Below are 24,900 nucleotides of genomic sequence, written 5' to 3'. Positions count from 1 at the left end.
AATTTGCTTAGGCGTAGAACAAATACCTCTACGTACAAATGCATGCTAAAATTTTTTTGTAGAATTTGCACAAATACGGAAACAAATAAATTTATTTACGTGAAGAAAGAGTGCTAATTGAAAACGCACGTTTTTCCAATATATTTAAGTAAGTAATATGCACATATTTTTCGAATTGACACATTATTACAATAGTATTTCGCTTAATACAGATTTAATTTTAATTCGGTGTTAGTATTTTGTTTCAAGTATTAGCTGAGTTGACTTTTTTTTAAATAAAATTAAATATTTGCATAACCCAGAAAAATGCCATTCAACTCAGCAATCACGATTTTAATCTCTTCAATGTGACCTTGCATCTCAATACAGCCTCACACTCGTTAACTATCAAGCACACTTTATATTCAAAGCACAATATTATTGTTTGTATGGGACGTCTAATTGGTATTAGATTGTTTTGTGGAAAAAAGAGGCGCAATTATTAGTAAAATGTCTACCCACACCTATAAAATTGTTTTTGTTTATTTACTCCTTTGTGTCTATGCATTTCAATTCAAATGCGAAATTAGAGCAAGATAAGATTATTGCAAAATCTGTGACTCAGCAATGTGAGTACAAAGGTTGTTTAGTCCACAGAATTACATACATATAGTAGTCATTTGAATTGAGCTCTATACAAATCATGGCGCAAGGATGAGTTGTGATTTGCTTGTGATTTTTGAACTAATTTGAGTACTTGTCCATATTTTATTAAAAAAATATAGATTAGTGTTTAATCAATAACTCGTCAGATATAGTGAAAGTTATGTGCCTTTTTACTCACGTATTTTTTTTATGTAGGTATGTACTATGAGGCATATTTCAGCCCTTGCTTTGAGTCATCACAAGTACACATGCATATACATATGCATACACATAAATATGTATGTAATTGTAGGTGAGTTAACGGCGCCGATTAATTTTTTTACTACCTTATCTCATTTTTCGCTCTACTGACTATTTGAATCTCTATTGACCACCTCTTAAACCAATTATACTGCGTATACAGTACTCCCCGGATATAAGCGTTGACAAAAAAAATGCGCGAAAAACTTTAAAAGCGGGGAGTTCATTTTAGGTGGGTATCCTATTAAGTGAAAATTTACGCTTTTTTGGGTAAAGAGCTAGCATTTAACGCTTATTGAGCATTGTATTGGTTCTGGACACAGGGAGGTTTCTGCTAACTGCATGGCCGACGAGCTGTCAAGGGCATATATGTTCGTCATGAATTCTGCCCAGAAAGTGGGCATATCTCTAGTGTAGAAATTGAATTTTCATTTTTGACCGTTACGCGTTGAAGTTGGGTGCCGAAGGCAGAAAAGAAGAAACACGACAAAGAAGTGAAAGAGCAAACGACAATAAAAACGAGAGGAAAAGAGAAACGTCAAAAATATTACCTTTATTGCCTTATTTGGGTATAGCGCGTACTGGGACTTTTTGGTGTTAGAAAACTCAACGCTTAAAGCTCCAATTTAGAGACTGCTGTAAGTGACGTATCTTGTTCAAGAGGTGACAGTAGTCTATTAAGCAGTATTTTATTTAAAGTTGCTATGTGGGTAACTTCATAAGTTCACACTTGCCAACAAACTGCACTCGTATTAGACAACGATATACATATGTATGTAGTAAAATGAGATAATTTCTAATTGATTCATTCAGTGATTTTTTTTTTTAATACATCCGAACCCGGACATGTTTATTGCTTTTTAGATGCTTTTGTTTGGCATTTTGGTGTTTTTCGAAATATTTAGAGGTTGAATTTGAATGTAATTTTTATGTTTCTGCTTTAAATTGTTTTTGAATATGCTTATTGTATTTGTTTAACATGCTTTATATGTGATACTATTATATCTACGCTAAATAACGCTTACTAAATTAAATGAATGTATTTAAATAAAAAATCCTTTCATAAAATTTCCACACATTATTACATATGTATAAGCAAGGACTGTAGTTGTATTTAAACTTTTTTATGTATGACAAAAATATTGTTTATTGACCTAAATTGCTGATTTTTGTATCCAGCGAACCGTATAGAGAATAAATAGTTCAATTAAGTTGTAAATGTTGCCGCAACTTTTAGTTTATTGGGCTTTAGAAGCGCAATGTTTCAAGTATGTGTGAATGTTTGTAAATTTTCAGATTATAAAATTGTAAATGGAGTAAACTGTTAATGACCTTATTCATAAAAAATAAAGTAGGTTTAAAGAGCTTTATAAATTGACGTTTCCATACATTTTTCAATTTATAAACCTTTTATAAAGCTCCTATATTTTTTATGAATAAGGCCATTAGAGTATGAAATATACATAAAAATATGTGCTGCAAAAAAAACCTAATAATTATTTTAAATCTGCTAAAAAATATTAAAAAAAGTAAAAAATATTAAACTGTACAGGCTGCTAGGAATCTTGAATTCATGATAACCTAAAAAAGATCACACAAATGATCGTAGAGAAATTAAAACTACCTTTTTTGTAGTGGAACTTCTTTTCGCTCTGTTGGCTGTAACTCCAAACTCCGATGAAGAAAAAAACACAGAAGAAGGGATGGGATGGCAGCACGGCCATGATTAAGATTAATATCATCATTAAGATGAAGTAAATTTTAATATTAAGACTGAGATTGAGAAAAATACCCTTATAATATAGGAAGAAGTTTCACATCAGTCGCGCCTGAGACTCGCGCATATTTATTTATTTATTTAAACCAATTTCAAAATTGGCATGAACTCGACTGTCACGTTTCCTAACTCGATGAGGTTCCTACGAACTCGTTTACAAAAAAAAAATAAATAAATTTGTCAATGCTATCGCCTCTTGTTAGCCAATATCCAACCCACGATTACTCCTCGGGGTTTCAAGAATTTTCCACAAAAAAATTTAAGTCATCCTCGACTTTTCGGCAAAATATCTGCTCGCCACAAATTTTACGTGTCACAATTTAGTTTCTTATAGCTATTTATACAATTATTTTTAATAAGTATGAGACGTAGAAGCCCATCTCTTTTTCTTCTCTTCTAGTATGGTTCGTTGGTTTCTTTAGCTTAAACTTCTTTCTTCGTGTTTCATATCATTTAAAATATTATTTCTATAAATATTCGACTTCTTTTCTTTTTTACATTTATTTCTTTTTACACAGGACGAGAAAACTCTGGACATTATTGGACAATATAAACCTGAAATATTCTGCTAAATACAAATAGGACCATTAAAGGCGCTCAGTTGTTTATTTGAGTTTCAACATTGCAAAAGTGCCCACATTAATGAACAAAACAAAAAACACTTAACACATGAAAATGAACAAAAGGAGCACTTAGTAACACTTAAACAAAATAAAAACTCAATACTTCGTACAACACGAACAAATTTTTTCACAACAAAACAGATAATACGTACAACAAACATAGCGAGAAAGATCAAAAGTGTACCAAATTATAAGGAGAATTTAAAGTATTTTAAACGAAGCTGTAAAAAGAAGCTCAAGCTAAGCTATGCATTAGAGAAGCAAGCAATTAAAGGACGAAATCAATTGCATGCGAAATGAAAGTATCTCACACAAAAAATAAAAAATAAACGCATCAACAATTCACATTAATCAATCACTGATATATGTAAATTAATTTGGTGATCTTATGCAACGTTTAAGTTTATGTATGCACATCACGAGAAGCAAAAACAAAAAGTAAAACAAAAGCAAGGCAACAAATTAAATATTTTAAAGCAATATTTAAGTAGCGTTTAAGTGTAAAGTTAATTGAATAATTATTTTTTTATTTGTGTTTTTTGCAAAAATTTATTTAAGACATTCTTTTTTTGTTGTTGTGCTTTAAATGTTCGTTCGCCGTTAATATTCGCTCAGATTGAAGCTCTGCTTGCACGATATTAAATTTAATGAATTAATTAATTACTGAATAAGAACTAATTCGTGCTTGATGGTACTATAATTCTCTTGAGGACTAAAGATAATTGCATCTTTTTTAAGAGGAGAATTTATGATAAACACAAACGAACAAAAACCTCCCACACACACACAAAACAACAACAACAATCCACAGCAGCACGCACCTGTTGGGCAAGTGAGCGCATGCGCAACAATTCCATTATCAAAAACGCACGCATCGTACGAAATACGGAATAAAGCGGATTATCAAAGACCACACTCATACACGCTTCAACAATAAATAAATAAAAAAATAAAGACGCTTGCGCAATTGCGTTCAAAACGCGTTACAGGTAAGAACTCAAACGAGTGACGTCAAATCGCATCTAACCCAATACATATGTATGTATGTATGTGCTACTAAGGCTAAACTATTCTATGTGCTTCTCGTTTTAAGTCATAAGTTCACTAACATCTCACTGCTTGCTAACCTTAATCCAGTTTGTATTTTTTAGTGACATTCATTGCATATTCTCCATACCTATTGATACATATGTATGTACATCTACATTCGATATGCCTTTGCTCTGTCTACTATGTATTGCTGCTGCTGCTTTACTTCTATTAGCGCCAATGCGTCTCCGTAGCTCATAATTGCTTTTTGTTGCTGCATTTTATTTTATGTAATTAAGTGCTTATTGGAATATCTATTAAAATCTCTGTCACTACAAATATTTAATTGAATAAATAACCTCACTTTCATATTGACTTACGAGGCAATTTGAAAAGTCAGTGACTTTTTGAATAAAACATATGTTTAGGCCCGACTGCTAACACCGAACGCCTACATTCGTGCTATGTACTGCTGCATGCGCAAAAATTTGCTTTATGCAATTTATGAAATTTTTGCACATGCACTTCTCAACCGCCATGTAATTGAACTTTCTTAAGTTTCAATTAGATAGCACTTCAAATTATGCTCTGCCTAGTCGGATGCATCCTCTATACACTGCTTCCGTAGCATTTTACGGACTCTGCAAGATGGTAAACGAAGTTTTCCATTGGCCACAGTGCCTACCCACTACCTTTTGGTCCAATAAATATTTTTTTTATACAAATACATGCAAAATGCTGGTCTCCCCTCTCACTGGGTTAATCAACATATATTTGTCGGCAAAAAAGCGTTTTATTTCTCAACATAGTCTCCTGTTAGCCCGATACATTTAGTACTGAGTTTTTTTCAATTTTGTAATTCCTTCCAAATAATAGGTGTTTCAAGGTCCTCAAAATAAATGTTTGTTTCAGCGATGGCCTCTCCAATCGACCCAAATCGCTTACCGCCCTGTCATTTTTTTGGGTTCGGAAACTTGTAATAATCGCTGGGGGTTAAATCGGGGGAATATGGTGGAAAGGCGAGCCCAGTTGATAGATTTTTTTCTATGAGCACCCTACTGTATCGATGCCCTTATTGGCCGACAGACCCGCTTTGTCCTTCTTCTGTGTACTGCTTTATTGTGGCTTGGTCTCTGTTGTGTTGTGGTGGATCCATGTTTCTTCAACGTGTTTACAAAACGTAGCAAAACATCGCCAAACGCTCCCTTGAAAGGGTCACCCGTTTGCTTTTATTGTCGAGTGTGAGCTAGCGTGGCACCCATCGCGCGGTTAGCTTTTTCCTATCCAAATATTCATGTAATTATGATGTACCCATTCAGTTGAGATGCTTACAGCCTCAGCCACCCCTCACACTTTCATTATCCGGTCATCTAATACGAGTCCCTTGATTGTTGGACGATTTCTGGCGTGACGACCTCTTTTGTGCGACCCGAACGTTCTGAGTCACTTGCGTTGCTAGGACCACAACAGAACTCAATAAACCACTTTTTAACCATTGAAATTGATGGTGCAGAATCCCCACAGTATTTATCAAGCCTTTCCTTGGCTTCGATAAAGGATTTTTTACGCAAAAAATAATGCTTAATCGCGAGGTTGTCTGCTTCTAATGACTGTCAAACACAAACTAAATAGCGCTGCTTGTTCAAAATTTTACAGTAGTCTATTAATCGGTAGCAGTTGATGGGAGCAGTATTGCATTTAAAGTTAGTGTAATTCAAAAAGTCACTGACTTTTTATATTGCCTTCGTATTAAAAGAATAAATATAATAGTGGCACAAAATATTGCATTGCATAGAAGGTGTCCAGCTGATAGTCGAGAGTCTGTCTTATGATTCGTAGCAGTTGGAAAAAGTCTAATTTTCCACACATGTTCAGGATATATTTAAAGGATATTATGGTTAGAGACAACATATAAACCGTGCTTACCGATCTAGTAAAAATACGGTGTTTGATAAAGCAAAACCTTCCGACTAGTTAAAGCCCAAGCTATTGTAGTAAAAAGTCTTCTGTCTTCTCGCAAACTAGTATACGAGTTCAAATAGAGCTCTATCTGTTTGGATACAGTCATTACTATCCTAGCATGACTAAGTCGTTTGCTGCCGCTTGCTATAGACGTGCTGGAAACGGAAGGTGGATACCTATATAGGCACGTCAAAAGGCATTTCTTTGAACTGAAGGGCGTGTTCAGGACTTATGTACGCACGTAAACTACTCGACATGACTCTGTGTAGACTGACAATCCACGATATTTACCGGCAGACCATTACCATCTTCACTAACTCCCGTTCCGTGAATGTCGTCATCGGAGTTCAGTCTCCATCAATTGCAGAGGAAGAGCTTCGGCTAACCGAGGTACTCTGGCACAATTACGGTATGAACACTGTAGTAGGTTAGCCTCTTACCCATCCAGACTAGATCCGGACATACCCAACTCAACTAACACGCTCCTCATGTTTTGTCCGACCCCACCTAAGCAGTACGTTTCCTGCTGATATGTATTAGTGATAAAGAAAAGCGAAGTTAGTATTATTTATAAGATCTCGTCATCGCGTACATTAATAATTCTACTTAACCCAGCTCTTCTAACATGGCAGCTGTTTCCTAAGTACTATACAATTTGGGTTATAATAAGATATCTTCTACATAAACCCATTGGACCCAAGCAAGCGCTAACAAAGTTAATTTAAGTATTTAAAAGTCCGCAAACCCAAAACCCAACTTAATTCCTTTACTAACAAACCAGAAAGCACATTTAAAATTCATAAAAACTATATATCGGTTTGCTAATTATTTTCTTCTCTTACAGATGGCCCATGTTGTCGGCGTACCTAAGCGGGATCCTTGTCAAAACTGTCAGTTGCCCGTTTTTCTCGCCGAGCGCCTGCTAGTTGGCAAGAAAGTTTATCATCGCACTTGTCTAAAATGTGCGCGTTGTGGTTCCCAACTCACGCCTGGTAGTTTCTATGAGACCGAAGTAGACGGCGAATACTGCTGTGAAACATGTCCCGACGAAGAGGTGCAGCTTAATGAAGTCTCTAGCAGCGAACTGGCAGCAGATGGTGTACAGTTACGCCATGGAGACGAAGAGGAAATGCCTACCACCAGCAAATCTAGCGCAGCACTTCCAAAAGCCGCGCGTAGCTCCATCGCTGAACGGCTAGCCTTCTTTGAGCAATCGAAGAAGAGTGCTGGTGGTAACAGCAGAAGTGAAGCAGTAACTGGCAGCAATTTGCTGCTGCAGAAAAGTGTTTCCGATGAGGAGAAGAGCAAGAGTCTGCAGCGCATGGAAGCGCCTACAACCACGACAACGTCACCGGCGTACAAGATGAATAGCGCGCTTAGCAGTTTTCTCAATGACACTATCGATGGTGAGGGCGAAGATGCGGAGAGTTTATCCAACACAGTTGAAAGTAAATCGGGCGCAGAAACACAAATGGAGACATCAGACACAGAAAACGATACAGACACGGAGGCGAGTTTGGAAGACGTGGCCGCCCCTGCATTGCCCACAACTCAGCCACCTTCGGCGGTGGAAGAGGCAGGCTCGGAAAATAAAAGCGAGAAAGTGAAAGCTGGAAGATTTACAACCACTGCGCAATTACAGTTGGCCACTGCGCCAAACGAAGCCGAAGCCGTAAAAGTAGCAGCTGTTAGTGGCCAAATACAGGTGGATGAATTAGCTAAAAAGACGAACGACAACAGCACTGAGACCACGTTGGAAAATATGAAAACTGAGTTGCAATTGAATTTGGCAGCAACTGGAAAACAAGAAAATGTAATTACTAATACAGCGAGCCTAACAGAACCTGAAGCCCACGTCGATCAACAAGCAGATAACGCAAACAACAATGGCCGCCATCAGAAGGACGATTTGGAGAACGCCCCAACAAAATTGGCAGCAGAACAAAAAGCGCAAACAAGCCCAGCAGCAGCAGTTAACTTAGATTTAAGTGAACCTAATTCTAATGAAGATGTTACCAAAGACCAAATTGCAGATACAATTGTAATTGATGCAGCAACTGCACAGGCGCAGCAGCAGGTACAATCAACGGTATCAAACACTGAGAAACTTGCAGAACTGCGAGCAAATCTCAGTGAATTGGATACTGAGAGTCGGACTGAAAATATGGATACGTCTGTGGAGAAGCCTGTTGAAATGCGCATAAAGTCACTGGAGTCCCCAGAGGATGTTGCAACCACCGAACGACTCAGTGTGGTGCGTGCGCGACTGCAACAATTCGAAGTAATTGCAAACAAACGTAATAATAATGCTAATGAAGAGAAACGCAGCGATAATGATACACGTAATGATAATAATACTGACCATAAGATAAGTGACGCTGAAATGGATAGTACTAACACTCCTAGCGATAAGAAGTTACTGAATACTGGTCATGAAGTGGCCACGAAACTGGATGAACAGGTCTCTATGACATCATCCACGCCAAATGTAATTAAATCTAAAACAATTGAAAATGTGAAAAGAGTTAATCTAGAAGATGAAGCAAAATTGCGAGCTATGGAAATGGAGAAGGCGGAACAAATTGAAGCGAAAATACAGGAAATCAAGGAAATCGAAAAGCCAAATGTAAATGAAGTGCCTTTAGAAATGGAAACTGAAAAAGACAATAATGTAGAGTTAAATGTAATTGATAACGAGTTTAAGCCCGAGGAAGAAACCCCGAAAATAGCAGTAAGTGAAGTGGAAGTAACAACAGTAAATACAGAAACTGCAAAGGAGTTGGCAACTCAGTCACTATTGACTAGCGGCGACATCGTCAACGCACCAGCAATAAAGTCACCAACTACGCCCAGCAAAATCAACCCGGATGAATATCCCGAAGATTTGAATCCCTTTAAATCGGAAGATGAAGATGAGGAACTAGATGCCAATAAAGAAAATGTCCAAGAACAATCAGTCGAATTAAGAACCCCACAACTGCGTGGCAGCTATACAACACCGGCAAAGTCTGCAGAGAAAGCACAAACTCTCAATCCATTCGATAGTTCCGATGATGAGGTCGAATTGGAGAAGACATCACGCAACTCAACGGCAGCATCTACGCCATCAAGCGGCAAAGTGCCACCACCACGTCCACCACCACCGCGCATATCACGTAATCCTTTCGGTGAGGAGCCCGAGGAAGATGCAGCGAGTTTTTCACGANTAGATGCCAATAAAGAAAATGTCCAAGAACAATCAGTCGAATTAAGAACCCCACAACTGCGTGGCAGCTATACAACACCGGCAAAGTCTGCAGAGAAAGCACAAACTCTCAATCCATTCGATAGTTCCGATGATGAGGTCGAATTGGAGAAGACATCACGCAACTCAACGGCAGCATCTACGCCATCAAGCGGCAAAGTGCCACCACCACGTCCACCACCACCACGCATATCGCGTAATCCTTTCGGTGAGGAGCCCGAGGAAGATGCAGCGAGTTTTTCACGTCGTTCCAGTTTGTCATCATCATTGACAAAGAAGGCACCTGTGCCAACACCTAGAACAAATATGTAAGTACATTTGATTTTCTTAAAGAAATGATTAAAAAAAAAAATCCATTTCCAATAGTCTAGTTTATTCTATGAAGCTGTCGACATTTTAAATGCATGAAAAGCTGTTGTATTTGTATTTGTTGTTGCCACGTGTATTCGCCGCTCTAAGAAGATGTGTATTTCGTTCAAGTGTTACTGCTGCAGCATCTTTATTACACATATCCACAACGACGTTTTCATTCATTCATATTTATGACATTTTTGCCACCGCCCACTATGCCGCTACTTGTTGCCTCTTGCGACATGCGACAGCGTCAGGTCGATAATTAAATGCTAAATTGTGCGGCGGACGTGCATATGCAAATTACTTCCATTTTTGCTGTCAACCTTCTACTTGCTAGTGAAATTATTCCATCATTTCCACTGAATGTTTAGTTTACTGCTGCTTAGAAGATGGGATTTTTCCAAATGATGATTCTGATTTTTAAGTAGTGATGATAGCAGATGTAGCTAAACAATTATAAAAGCTGGTGAGTTGCAGATTAACCCAGATTGATGTGTAGGTTGAACAGCAATTTGACTTTCATTTTTTGGTTTCTGAGACCGCGGCTGGAAAGGCAGGAGTGTAAAATTACATACGATGTTATTTGTTCGCGTTTTTATATTATGTTTTAAACCTAATACATTCCTTGGATCTGTGCCATATAGCCAATTTACTATTTTTTATCGACTTCAAAAAAGGAGGATATTATTAATTCGTCGGAATATTTTGTTTATGTATGTGTGGTATAACTTTGGATCCAGTTCCCCGATTTCTATAATTCTTCTTTTAAAGAGGTAGTCCTATATCTACTAATTTGGTTTAGATCCGATCATTGTATCATGAAGAAATTAACGGTCTCTTAAATTTTTATATGGGAACTGAAGTCAGTTTTTCAACAATTTTATTGGACTTGAGGCCGTTTTTAATGAAAAACTACATTGTGGAAAAGCAACAATAATTTATAACAATTAATTTTTAAGCAAAAAAACAAAACCGACTTCAACTCTCAGTAGTTTAGGAGTACCGTTATTTTTTCTTGATCCAATGATCAGATTTAAACCAAATTAGGATGCGACCCCAGTTGACTCAGCCAGTAGTCTACGCACTGTGCTTAGTTCGCCTTATAAACTCTTGTTTGCTTTTTTCTACTTTTTGCATTTGTTAAGTCAACTACAATCAAGCGCAGCTATTCCAGTGCTATTTAAACTTGATCATGTGGTTATTGGTTTTTGGGGCATCGGCATGAATAACCAGCTGCAGCCTAACCTCCTTCGTCCAGAGAGATGGCCCTTTTACTAATGTCATTGCTGGGCGCCAAAATCGAACAATCGTCAGTGTATGAGTTCAGCGAAATTCTCTCTGCTGGCTGGGGAAGCTTCGAAATCTGGAAATTAAGCAAAAAGAGGGCAGAGATCACCACCCTTTGGGAGACCCTACTTAATTTTCTTTGAAGTTTAATCTCGATATAATTATCGTTATATCGTTATATATATAATATAATGACTTTTAGCAGCGTAGAGTGACATACGGTGTCGAAAGCCTTTAACACTTCCAGCGCTACTAGGGCGGTCCTACCACGTGCGCTTGAGGTTAAATTTGTGGCGAACTCTTTCAATGATCTGTGGGGCTTTTCTTCTCTAAACCCTCCATTCTAAGATTTTTTCACCTCCGCTCGTTGTGTTATTTTTTGTTTTGTAGGAAAATTCTACTATTTGTTGTTTTCTTTTTGTGTTTTAATTATTTAAATAATAATTTCATTTTCGTTATTGGTTTAAATAATCTTGACCTAGCCAGTAAACCCGTCTGTTAAGTTGATATTTCCAGTTTTTATTTCAATAAAATAAATATAACTTTGCTCAGATACTCCATCTGCATTTCCAAATTATGATCGCTGCACTTATAAACATTGAGTGTAAATATAACTCCACTCACAAAATCATTAATTTCTCACTCCAACTGCACTCAACGCACAGCTAACTCCAACTCAACTCAAAGTAAGTAATTATTTTTAATTAACATAAAAGTAAAACATTTAGCTGCAGCTGGTGTGCACGGCTGTGGGTATGTCAGTCATTCTAGTCAGCACATGCGAGTCGGTCCAAGTGGTTTTAGCCAACGCAATAAAAGACAAAACAATAAAGTTTCGCTAGTGAATATAACTTCAAAGTGATTTATCTAAGAAGACTACATATTTCTTTATTAGTCGAAAATATACATAGAGTGTTTCCAGTGCCAGCAATTAGTGCNTAGTGAATATAACTTCAAAGTGATTTATCTAAGAAGACTACATATTTCTTAGTANTGATTTATCTAAGAAGACTACATATTTCTTTATTAGTCGAAAATATACATAGAGTGTTTCCAGTGCCAGCAATTAGTGCTTAGTACTCGTATGCAGTGAGCATCAGTCCCGAGCGAAGTAACAAAACTGGCAGAGAGGCAAAAAAAAAACTGACTGTTAGCATCAAAAGTATGCCGAAAATATTGCTTAAGACTTCTTGTTTATAAGTGTCAGAAAAGTGAATGATTGTTTATGGAAGCATGCGCATGTTTTATGGAGCGCGCGCTAATTACATACCTTTCTGTTTTTGCGCCATAGCAACCAAGTGTGAATGAGTTGTTGGTCCAAGGCAGTTTGTCATTCAGCTTTTTGTTTTGTGATAAATGTCATCGATATGAGGCTGCGGAAATTTGGGTTGTAGCTGCAGTTTCTTAACATCGGTTATGATCTACATAAGAACATTTTTTTTTTCGTTGATTCTTTGCCCCTTTTTTGGTTTTGTAATATTTTTTTTCGTGGTATACGATTCGTTTCATAATTTAAACCTACTTTTGTTATTTGCTTAGTTATACGTTGGACATTAAACTTACTTACTGCAAGGCTCTCAAATCAAACATTTCCGAGTAAATATTTTTCTAATTAACAGCTAAAGAAATTTCGAATCAATGCTCTCCTCTTCGCTCTTTGCTTGGGACCACCCAACGTGTTTAGTAATACAATACAGAGCAGTTCAACGCACTATCCATAACACTTTAACTCTTTTGTAATGCAATCGTCGCTTATTAACATAAGTATTCATTAGAGTACTATACAGCATACGAGGTGTGGCTATTAAATAACGATACTGACGCTGTTGAAAATTTTATTTTATAATTTGTTGATTTCAAACACATTTACTTATTATGGCATTAAACATACACGCCTTTTCTATATAACTACAGCGTCCCATGCGAATCTCCCATCGTTCAAAACAGTGCTGGAAGTCCTCTTCTGTCAGCTTATTAACGGACTCAAATCTTGTTCCTTTTAATGCAGATATTAACTATTACCTTGTTGGAGAAGCCATTACTTGTCCTTCCTATATACATATATAGGTATTAATGTTAATAGTTTAACCTTCAGTTTAACCTTTACAACCATTTGTCGTTGCACTACTGTTACATTCAATATTTTGGCCATACTTTACTTCAAAAGGCACTTGACTGTTAAATTTGGCACAAAGTGAGAAAATGTCACTTTTGAAAAAAATAGTCATCTATTTGCAATACATTTTTGTGAAATCCTTTGCCTGTATTTCTTTTTCTCAAGTAAAATTTTCTACATTCTAAAGTTTATAGAACTGGTTTCTTATTTTGGCTTCTTATTTTATTGCGAAATGGAAAGGATAAAAAATTACATTTTTTCGGCAATTCAATTTTTTTATTTGACACATTTTGGCACTTTTTTATTCTCAATATGGCACCTCATAGCTAAGGATAGTTGGCAGCCCCGCTTAGACACTGCTTTCGTAAACACAGCCTTCACGCTAAACAGCTGCCGGTGCACTGCGTTTGCCGCATCGTAGTACTTCTTATGTAGCAGCGCCAGTCTTGTTATTTAATAGCCACACCTCGTATTTCTTTAAATCCACTTGCTTTCTGATTTCTTATTACCTGCGTTGAAGATTCTTACTACTTCCTACACATTTTTGTATGGTTATGTAAATGTGTAAGTACATACAAACATACATAGATACATACAAATAACTAAATATTCATATTAGAAATTATACACTTGCATCCATACAGGTTTGCCTTTTGTGAAATAAGCCTGTGCAACTGGAGGTTTACAATGCCAAGCGTTGTTATTAATTGTTTTTTTTTTTAATCTTTTTTCAAAGGAGCATCATCACTACAAGTGCAAGCAATGCAATGTGTTATTGTTGTCGTTAGCATTAAATGGCCTTACATTTCGGATTGTCACTGTGCACTTATGGTTGCCGACAATAGATATGGAACATCATCTTTCTATGTTCGGAGTTTTGTTTGCTTTAGGAGCACTTTTTATTGTTGTTTGTGACACAATTACCTTAAATACTTACTTACAGTAGATACATATTTTTGTGTGCCTATGGAAATTTACAGCATTAGGTAAGATGTTTTTGAGTGAGTTAAAAATAAATTTTTGAGTATTTGGTTTACCAATAGTTGTACTTTTTTGTATTTTATAGTCGACTTTGCAAATGGTCAGAGGCGCTAAGAATGTCGTCTAGATATTTTTTCGTTCAAAATGTTTTTTTCTCACACTGTTTTAGCCACTCATTTGCTATATTAGGGTGGTGCATTTATTTTCGATAAGTATTTTAAAAATCTTGGTCTATAATGGACGACAAAAATTTGTCACCTAAAATTTATTGCATCACAGCACAAACTTATTTGGTATTTTTTTTAAATAAATAATAAATTTTAAATTTCAGCAGCTAAATTGATTTTCATAAAAATATTTTTAATTTAAATTTTGACAGTTCAACCGAAGAGAATATTTGCCACTCCAATATGTACCGGTACACTAATTCGGTAAGCCCGGCTATTGGATGCAATGAGTATTATCAGCTAAATAGTTTCGGGGAATGATGCTAATTTGATTTATAACTTTGTATGACCTGCTGTGTTTTAATGTAATATTATTCATAATGATGGTTCTTGCGACCTTTCTACTTGTAGTTTAATATTAATATATCGGAACAAAACAGTATTTTTTTTTTTATTAATTTTTAAAAATTGACCTCGAGCCGGCAAAATATTAAACTACTGGTAATATTATTCAGAGTAAGAATGGGCCCAAGTTTCAAATGTAAACAAAACCATCAAACCCCAAAAAAACTTTAAATTTTTTACTAATTTGTCAAAGTGTGCATGAAAATTTGTTAAAAGCATATCTCACGACGGTTGACCTACCCTAGTGCATCCATCTATATATACATATGTATGTATGTACATTTAGCTTGTTCAAATATTTGTGGCTTTGTAACAAGCAACACAAAGTATATATCACACCAAAAATTGTGGTAAAATACTTGACCAGTTTTCCGATTGCCCTATATAAATGTGTGTTTACATGATTTTCAACATTTGCTTTTATGTTGTATTTTATTTTTATTTTTTTTTGCTTTAAGCTACATATTAGTGCTTCTAGAAAATGTCAATCCGGTGCGTGAGTTGGCTACTTTGCAAGTGTGTCAGCGCATTTAACGCATGCGCACAAGCTGCTTACAACGTCCAACCACTGGAGCTGGTGGCGTTGGGCGGGCGCTTCTTTGCTGCAATTTGTGCTCATTGTTATCAGTGTATAAGAGGAACACAAACACACACACACACACACACACTTTTTGCTATTCAGCTGACTTACAGCCGGATAGTGAATGGGCATTAAATTTGCTACTTTTTTATACCTTGTTTTGCTCGCATACCTTACACTATGTAGTTAAGCAGTTAAGCTCCCAATAAAAGCTGTTTTAACGTTTGTACTTTCTTTTGAACATACTTTTTTTTCTTTGTTTAGTCCCACCTATTTTGAAAACCGACTACACCTTTTTGAAACTTTATTTTTTTTGGCTTGTAATGCGCGCACAGCTTTAAGCATAGCTTCATATATGGGTATGCATTTGCAATTTTGTTTTTATGTACATATGTATGTACATGGTGTACCATATTTGCGCCATGCTACNTCTTTGTTTAGTCCCACCTATTTTGAAAACCGACTACACCTTTTTGAAACCTTATTTTTGTTTTGCTTGTAATGCGCGCATAGCTTTAAGCATAGCTTCATAAATGGGTATGCATTTGCAATTTTGTTTTTATGTACATATGTATGTACATGGTGTACCATATTTGCGCCATGCTAAATTGCCTCTTATTTCAGTTGTCAATCTTCGCTGGCAAAGCGCGGTTCTAAGTTAAATTTAACTTCCGCGGCGCGTTTTTCATATATTAAATTTTGATTTTTTAAATGAATTTTAAAGTAATACCTAATCTGGCGTCGCGCATTTACGCTGTGTAATTCCCAAGAATCATTGCGGGTGTGCATATTATATTACGTAGTTTGATTACCTTTATGAAAATGTGCATACACCTACATACATATCAACATACAGTTTTTGTTTAACTATTTTTAGTGTTTCATTACTTTTTGTTTTGTTGTGGGCGACGGCGGCGGCAAGTACATGCGTTCTAGCGTGATGACTGGCAGTTCTGAGCTTGTTTTCTTTTGCGCTATAATTGTAATTGCTTAGCTATTGAAAATATTTGGTTAAAATTTTAACTGGATTTAAAAAAACAAAAACCCCTAGAAGAGAATAAGCAACTAGTTTACCCCAAAGGAGTTTATGCAGTAGATTTTAGATTTCATTGCAAATATTTTATTGAATGACTTTAAAACAGGGACCTAGAACGCGTTCCATTTTTGGTTTAGTTCTGTACGAAACTTTTGGGAACGTTTCTAATGAGAACAAAATAAGAAGGAAAGTATGGAGCGCGTTTTCAAGGAGGATGAAATAAGGACAAAAGTCTGGAGAACGTTCTGCTGGAGAACAAAACGAAAAAAAAAACGTTTTGAGAACATAAAGTTAAGAATGAGCGACGCCTTGGAATGAAAAATTGTTTCAGTGAGAATCGCGATTATTAATTCTAAGCCAGCAAAGCTGTATCATTTCAACTTCCATATCGTTTATCATTAGGGTGAAATGTGTATTCATGGAACAATTTTTCATTTTATGTGCACGAATAGTTCGTATCTTAAGTCTTTTGCTGACTTTATTTGCATAGTTATCTTTCAGTTAGTAAATTAGTTAATTTTTTTATTTAAGTGTAATCCAACTATGATTGCCGTATAAAATTTTTCGTTTGTACCATGTTTTTTCCTAAAAATCAACCAAAATAGGTAAAACTGCAGCAAGCTGAAATGTTTTTTTTGCGAATTTGTCAGTTTTGAGTAAGTTGATTAAAACTAATTATTTTTTTTAAATTTAAAATATGGGTCGATCTATATCAGAAACTATATAAATGAAGTTTGATTTCTTAGGATTCTGACTATGCTGTTTTGTAGCCTATTTAATTCTAGTAAAATAAAAAGCAAGTTTCAAGTCGCTAAAAATTGTCGTTGATTTCTTAAATTTTTTTTTGTGGAGGATGTAGCGTACTTTCTTCCATAAAACGCATGAACAAAATTGATTATTCCAAGGGCCGTTTTCTCAAGAAGGTTTTAAAATTTATCTGAAAAAAAAATGTTTGAAGGCCAGATAAATTTTAAAACCTACGTGAGAAAACTGCACAATAAATACTTAAGTAAACATAAGTTGCCAACAACATGATTTTGAATTTTGCTGCTTTTATTTTACTCGCAGCTGTAATCCGCTATTATCACAACTAGTCAGTCTGCTTTAAGGTTTTTCGGAACTAATAATGCAAAAGTCATAGAAAAGTCACATTCTTATATTTTTTTCTTTTTTTTCTTATATTCTTTTCGAGTCCTTTTTATATTTTCAACGGCTGAGATAGGGCGTTTTTGAACTAAGTTCTCAAACCAAATTTTCTTCAACCATTTGCTGAGATAGAGCGTTTTCGAACCGGCAGCCTTTTGCAACAGAGTGTATGTACATATATTCTTGGGCAATTAACCTGACTGTTGTGGTAACTATGTCAAAGGTCAATTGTACAGTGCCATTTAAAAAAAAGCGCCTTGCGGCAGGTTCCCGTGGGACTCAATAAATATCAACATTTTCAGCTTTTTAAATACCACGCATGCGCAGCTTTTGTGCCATTTTATTATTAGTCCATTATGATGGGGCTTAATGTATGTACATATGTACATAAGTATGTACTTCATAATCTAACTGTAGAATGTGCCGCTATTATTCGGGTTATTCCATTTCTGTAACTAAGGGACCCCGATAACTTTAGCGTTGAACGGCTGTTGTTGTTGTTGTCTTGCATTTATGGCTTCCTGGCTTGCGGCATGCCCATATAGTACTTATTAAATACAAATATAATTGTAAAAACGTACATACATATGTATGCTAATGAATTAATGAGTGAGTTGTCTGAGTGATCAGGTGAATCGGTTGAATTAAATGGAGGTTCTTATTAAAATGTTTAAGGTTCTCTTTGCGTTTTATGCAAGGTGTGTGCGCTTTGCTTTTTGTTAGTGTGCAAGTGTGGAGGTGCCAAGTTGTTTTGTGATTTGTTTTTGTTTCTTTTTTTTTTGCGCGCATGGTCAACGAACCACTGCTATGATAAAGACACTTGCGCCTCATTTGAGTTCCGCACTTGCGCCTGTTATAAAGCAGTTTCATTTTAATGAGTAGTCGCCTTTTTTAATATCAGTATGCGTACATATATATTTAGTCGCATACACACGCCATTACCTATATCATTTGTCTGTGGTGTGCGCTTTTAACAAATTTCTTTTTAATTAAGAACTTTGCCAAGAGTACACTTCGGAGCCAGTTTACTCATCGGGGCTTGCTGAAGAATAACAAAACATTTGTGCCTGTTAAGCTTTGGCTTAGGTTTTTGTAATTCTTTTAGAACAGTTGGTATTCACTTGCCAACGACATCGGCCATGGAAAACTCAAACGAAAGTTAAATTCAGTTATTAGCGGCGATAGTCAGTAGAGTGTTGCATTAGACCGAAACAAACAGCTGTGGATATTTCTTCTTCTTTTTTTGAACAAATAAAACAAGAGAATGAGCAATAAATTGTGTTGCTTGAAGAAGCTTCTTGTACCAAATTAAAAACGTCAAATACCTTTTTAATCAATTTAAAATGTCGACAGCAATATAATAGACACTGCACTTTTGCACCAAGACAAAAATTCGAAACGTTTTGCAATTAAAAAAATGCTAAAATACAAATATATACCACCGCACAAACTTAGATCACAATCACAAAATCCCACACCGGAACCCACGCCTCGTCTCACCAATAAATCTGCACAATCCGCCTCACCGTATATTCTGCAAAATTCCAGCGACTACTATGGCAGCGCCAATTCGCTTGCCAGCGCAACTCACAACAACACACCGCATAGTCTGCAACGCAACGCGGAAGTACGCGGCTCCAACAACTCTCTGACCTCTTCAGCGGGCGGCACCATACGCTCGCGCAAAACCCGCAAAGCACCCGCGCCACCCACACCGCTCGCCAAGGAGCTCTTCCCTGCGCCTACATCCACCACACTGTCCACAACCGCTGTTGATCGACAGACGGATAGTTCGAAAGCATCTACACCCAGCTCGAGCACTGTTGGCACACCGAAGTTAGGTCGCAAAAAACGTCCTGCGCCAGCGCCACCAAAACCTGCGCGACTCGATCCCACTTTACTACAAGCGGAGCAGCAGCAACCAAATCAACAGCAACAGCACACAAATGGCACGGCGTCAAAAAACTCGCTTAATTACCCTCTGCAAGGCGAACAATCCGACTCGAAGTTATCCGACGAAGAAAAAGCTTTGTTGGAGGGTAATCAGCTGTCAGTGGACAGCTTAAAGTTGCCAGTTGGCGCGGTGATCAACAGCACAGCTAGTCAGCGTAGTTCACGTCGTGTCATACCGCTCGACGCTAGCCTGCTGGAAGACGAACAGGACGCTGATGCGAGCGCTCAAACCAATAGCGACGGCGATGCCAGCGGCAAATGCGATGACGCCAAGCAAAAGCAACAGCTATTGCGCTATAGCGAGCAGGAGGAGTCGAATGTCGTGTATCGACGTGTCCTTGTGCCACCTAGCATGGAGACGCCGACGCGCGAATCGAATCCGCTGCTCGAAGGGCTACACGATCGCCAGCTCGAGAAGTTGAAGGACAACAAGGAGGCGCAAAATCGCAATCGACAATCACAAATATCCGCTTCGTCCGGCGCAGAAGACTGCGACATGTCGTCGACGCCATACAACAAATCGGCGCATGGAAAGTGGAAGCGGCGCAAGGGCCCCGCGCCAGCGTTACCCATACCGCCGCGCAAGGTGTTGCAAATGTTGCCGCTACAAGAGATACGCCACGAATTGGAGATCATTGAAGTGCAGCAGCAGGGCCTCGAAAAGCAGGGTGTTATATTAGAGAAAATGATACGTGATCGTTGCGAGGGACAAAATGGTGAACTATTGGGTACAAATGCTACAGCAGATGATGCGCCAGATGGCAAGAAGCCATCTAGCAGTGGTGGAGCGGAGCATGTGCAGAACTCGAAGGAGGTGGAAGATTTAATACTGCAACTATTCGAGCTGGTCAACGAGAAGAACGAACTGTTTCGCCGACAAGCCGAGCTAATGTATTTGTAAGTATTGAATATTAAAAAAAAAATAACTACATTTTTAGCTAATCGCTCGTTAATCCAATAGAGCAATAGTTAATTTAATCAAAATGTCATGCAATCAATCAAGTATTTAATCGAAAAGCTAGCTTAATTAAGCGCTGATATAAGACAAGTTCAGCATGCCGATAAAATTTTGCTTCAATCAATATTGCGTTTAGTGAAAAGAATACCTATGACCTACGCCAAAAATTCAATGGTTAGCGCACGGGTGAAAACCGACGTTTTTAGGTGAATCATTCGACAAAGTGAATTGCAAAACGGTGGCACGAAACCGATAAATTGATTTTTTACTGTCCTATGGGAGCGATTTCTATATATAAACATCGCAATGACCCGTGCCAGGAATCGTCATTTCAAAAGATTTAATAACGAATATATGAAGTATATATTCTAGTGTAAAACACACGCAATAAAAAGCCACAGGATCTAAATGTACATTTGTATGAAGCTTAATTCGCAGCCGTTAAATTAAGATATTTATTTGTTCGGTCAAATTGAATCGCTATTTTGTAATCTTTATTTTCTCGATTAAAATAATCCTTATTTTGTATTATTTGTTTTTTAGCTATTTATGGCCTTATAACAATTATATTTAATATTGTTTATTTAGTTGAATAGTTATTTTGTATTTTTTTGTAGATCATTTTTTAACCTATTTAAGTGTTTTATGATCTAAAAAACTAATTCTGAATATAGAGGATATAACACTGTGGAACAAAAATTAACTTTAGAGTGCGCATATACCAGGCTGTATAGCTGTTGGTCATAAGAAGAATGCCTCATACCCAGTTTTACTAGATCAATTCGTGTTCTCGAGAAAAAAAAAATCACGATCCAAAAATCTGACTACCTATAGCGGCCAAACTTTTTCCTCCCTCCAAGTTTTGAAAATTCATCGTTTTTTGTTTGTCCTATATTTGCTTTGTATGCTATTTTCACAAATATAGGCCAAAAAAGATAAATTAAAAAAAAAAGTAAATTTGGTTGCTATATTCAGATTTTTGGATCATGCGCCTAAAAGATGCAGCGATTCCTGTTCTCAAGTTACATACCTGATGACAGTGCGAATGGAAATTATAATAGCGAGGTTTTAGATTTTTAAACAATAATTTTATTATGAAATTTTCCTATCATTTTCTATACAGAAATTTCAAATGTTCGGTTCGTACGAAAACAAGAATAGGCCCTATTGTGTTCCATAGTGTAATATGATCGAAAAAGTAAAAATCAAAAATGCATCGAAAAAATTAAATCATAAGATTTTATAGAAATTTAAATCCAATTTTAACGGTTAAATTGTGATTTTTATTATGAAGTTCATAACCTTTATGGTCGCTGCTATTTATCCCCTATGTATTATTAAGATTTAGCTTAGCTACATAAAATATAACAAATTTCTATCCTTTTCTCAACCAACAGACGTCGCCAGCATCGCTTGGAACAAGAGCAAGCCGATTTAGAATATGAAATACGCGTGCTAATGGCGCAACCCGAACGCAATAAAACCGATTCGGATAAGGCGCGCGAAGAAGCGCTCATTGCACGCCTGGTGGAGGTGGTACAATTACGGAATGAGGTGGTGGAATGTCTGGAAATGGACAGACTACGCGAAGCCGAAGAAGATTTGGTGAGTGTATATCAAAATTTAACTTTCGCTTTATTTCTTAGTTAACAATTATCTGATAAAGAATATGAAATAATCCAATTTTCAATATTTCGCTTGCAGAGCATTAAACAACGCTTAGAAATGCATAGCGCGCAGCGTGAAGAAGACACCGACTCGCGAAAAATTACAGCTAAGCTTTCTAAGAAGGAGAAAAAGAAACAAAAGGAATCGAAAAAGCTAAGCAAAAGCAAGAAAATTGATGCAGACAAGGTTAGCTAAATCCCCACCCAAAATTTAACTGCAAATCACTAATGGTTTTTTTTCACGCTATAGGATGCTGACGAATCTGAATTAAATATGGATAAGCAGAAATTGAAAAAGAAAAAGAAGAAATTTCTCTTTTAGCAACCAGAATGAGACGCATTTCGGGCCGTTGAATGTAGTAAATAGTAAGCAGTGTTAGAAAAGTTACAGTGACTTACAGCCGCCTTGTGATACATTTATGACGAAAATTAATTTGAGAAAAAATTGCATATAATTTGTAAAAGTATAGTTCCAAAAGAAAAGCAAAGTGCAAGCGTTTATTAACACGCTAGACATTGGACATTGCATACCCTTCTCGTTTACTAACAATTTAGGCATGCTTAGTGGGAAGCATTACATTGTCGCCGCATTTAAACGATTCCATGCTCGTACTTTTCATCTTACGCTAATTTCTCATATAATTACAATTTCATTGGCATTCAATTTAAAATATAAATCTAATTTGGAAAAAAATGTATATTTTAATTTTATTTTGATTTTCATTGCTCTATTGAAATCTCAGCATTTTCAGTTTAATTAAATAAGTACGTACACCTGTCTTCAGACTATTTTAATAATTATTAATTACAAATATGAATTACTAACAAAATTATTTTTAAACTTATTTACACACAGTGTTACGTTGATAATATTAGCTAAATATAAGCTTAAATATATATATAAAAAAAAGATATATTTTGCATGTATTATATACTGTCAAATTAAACCTTACATACATACAATCGTACATACCTATATGAACTTGCATTTTCTTTATATACTTAAAGTCATTTTATTAATTTGGCTTTTCTTTGTTAAGAGGCCAGTCATGCCGCTAAAGGATGTAAAATTTGTTTAAACTAAATTCAAAGCATTTTAAGGCAATGCCTTTAATGGGGAATTCAATGGCGTTCAACAAATGTCAATGTTTGTACATACATACATGTTAGTATATACATAGATGACTATGTACATACACATGTGCATATGTATAAACCCTGCAGGGAAACCGCGGACTAGTGAATCAAATTTCTAGTTCCGTACTAGGTCTTTATCGCCAAAAAGGAACTAGTCCGATAGGAACTATATCCCCACCAGTCCAAAATCGGCGAAAAGTGGTACTTTTAAGAAACTAATTTTTTCAGTTTTTTTCACTACAAATCGATATCTAAAGTGACGAATTTAGAAATGGTTCGGAACTATAGAAAAAGTGATGCAGAACGAACTAGATCCTATTTGTCGAATTTAGAACTATTTCGGAACTATCGAATAAGGGATGCAGCAGCAAATACGCTTCTATTCTGTGCTTCGCAGATGCTATTTCATAGTTTGGTAATACAAAACAAAGCTTTGTGTTAACATATTAACATCTTGGAGCCTTCTGGAATCTAACCAATAACAGCGAGCACCTCTGGAAAGTCAGCTACAGTAAGGTAAGTAAACGTACATTTCTTTACAATCATTCAAACAAATTAAATTTCAAATTGAAAAAACGTTTCTTTGAAAATAATGTAAAATCGCACACGGAAGAACCGAAAAGATTGAAAAATCGTGATACCTTTTTCTTTCGTCTGTCGATTTTAGAACTGGTTCGGAACTATAGAATTTAGGAATAGTTCGGAACTATCGAAAAAGTTATGCAGCGGGGGGCAATTGACACTTCCTAGGACATCGCCATGTTAAATTCGCCAGTTGCTTGCATGCAAAAGAGATTTATCGCGAACCAGTACTAGGTCTAAATGTACTAGAAGCGCACCAGTTCAGAACTAGAGATTTTCCCCACAGGGAAGATGTGTAAATTACAGATAACTCGGGTAAAAACATACATAAATACATATGCCTTAAAATAAATTATACATGTATTTGTTTCTTTAGGAGGCTATATGCAGTTTTGAAAAGAAACTTACACGGGCACAAAGTAACATAAAATACCTAGCACACATCGAGGGCTTATATTCAATACTATCTATCTGCAATTTTCACAAAAACTACTTTGTGATGGTAGGACCCATCTGGGACTTACCTGTCATCACTGTTCTGACTTTGCAATTTAATAGTAAATTCTTCTGCCCAGCGTTATATAAGGTCAGCATTAATATCACCGATGACAGTTAAGTCTTAGGTGGATTTTTATATCAGCCTATTATATTTTCCAACTACTTGTTTATTTATATATATATAAATTTTAAAATCTTGCAAAGATAATCAAGGCGAATTCATATAAGGTGGTAGCGGTAGTACAAAAACAAAAACTAACATGCCTTTTGTTTTCGTTTTCGGTACACAAATGTCAAATTCCAGCTATTCTTCGCTCAAGGAGGAAGAGGGAAAGAAAATGCCAACACTCTTTCTTTCGCATTCACTCATAAGGAGTTTTGACATATGTGTACCGAGGCGAATTAAAGCAGCTGTTCTAGCAACACCACCTTATATAAATTCGCCTTGAAAGATAATAAAAAAGGCAGTTACATACATACATATGTCAGAAAACTTATGAATCGATAACCAAA

General features: G+C 36.3%; 1 protein-coding gene across 3 annotated transcripts in view; it reads left to right on the top strand.

The window, feature by feature from the left end:
- The window catches only part of LOC108365462 (COPII coat assembly protein sec16-like), a 34,834-nt gene extending 11,686 nt beyond the window's left edge, over positions 1-23,148 (top strand). Inside the window, exons 2-8 of one of the 3 annotated variants that reach the window (XM_017619490.1) lie at positions 3,181-4,274; positions 7,121-9,200; positions 9,486-9,828; positions 19,048-20,442; positions 21,901-22,108; positions 22,208-22,357; positions 22,421-23,148. In XM_017619490.1, coding sequence (XP_017474979.1) covers positions 7,121-9,200; positions 9,486-9,828; positions 19,048-20,442; positions 21,901-22,108; positions 22,208-22,357; positions 22,421-22,492 — 4,248 coding nt within the window. In that variant the 5' untranslated portion in view covers positions 3,181-4,274 and the 3' untranslated portion in view covers positions 22,493-23,148. Of the gene's footprint in view, positions 1-3,180; positions 4,275-7,120; positions 9,462-9,485; positions 9,829-19,047; positions 20,443-21,900; positions 22,109-22,207; positions 22,358-22,420 lie in introns of all 3 variants that reach the window. The other 2 variants (XM_017619493.1, XM_017619491.1) reach the window with 2 other exon arrangements.
- The last annotated feature ends 1,752 nt before the right edge of the window (positions 23,149-24,900 follow it).

The sequence above is a fragment of the Rhagoletis zephyria genome, unplaced genomic scaffold (genome assembly GCF_001687245.7).
Source record: "Rhagoletis zephyria isolate East Lansing unplaced genomic scaffold, Rhagoletis_zephyria_1.1 Rzeph_scaffold_01879, whole genome shotgun sequence".
In the NCBI taxonomy this organism is placed as follows: domain Eukaryota; kingdom Metazoa; phylum Arthropoda; class Insecta; order Diptera; family Tephritidae; genus Rhagoletis; species Rhagoletis zephyria.
Note: the sequence above shows the minus strand (reverse complement) of the source record. Positions and strands in the feature narration are given on the sequence as shown.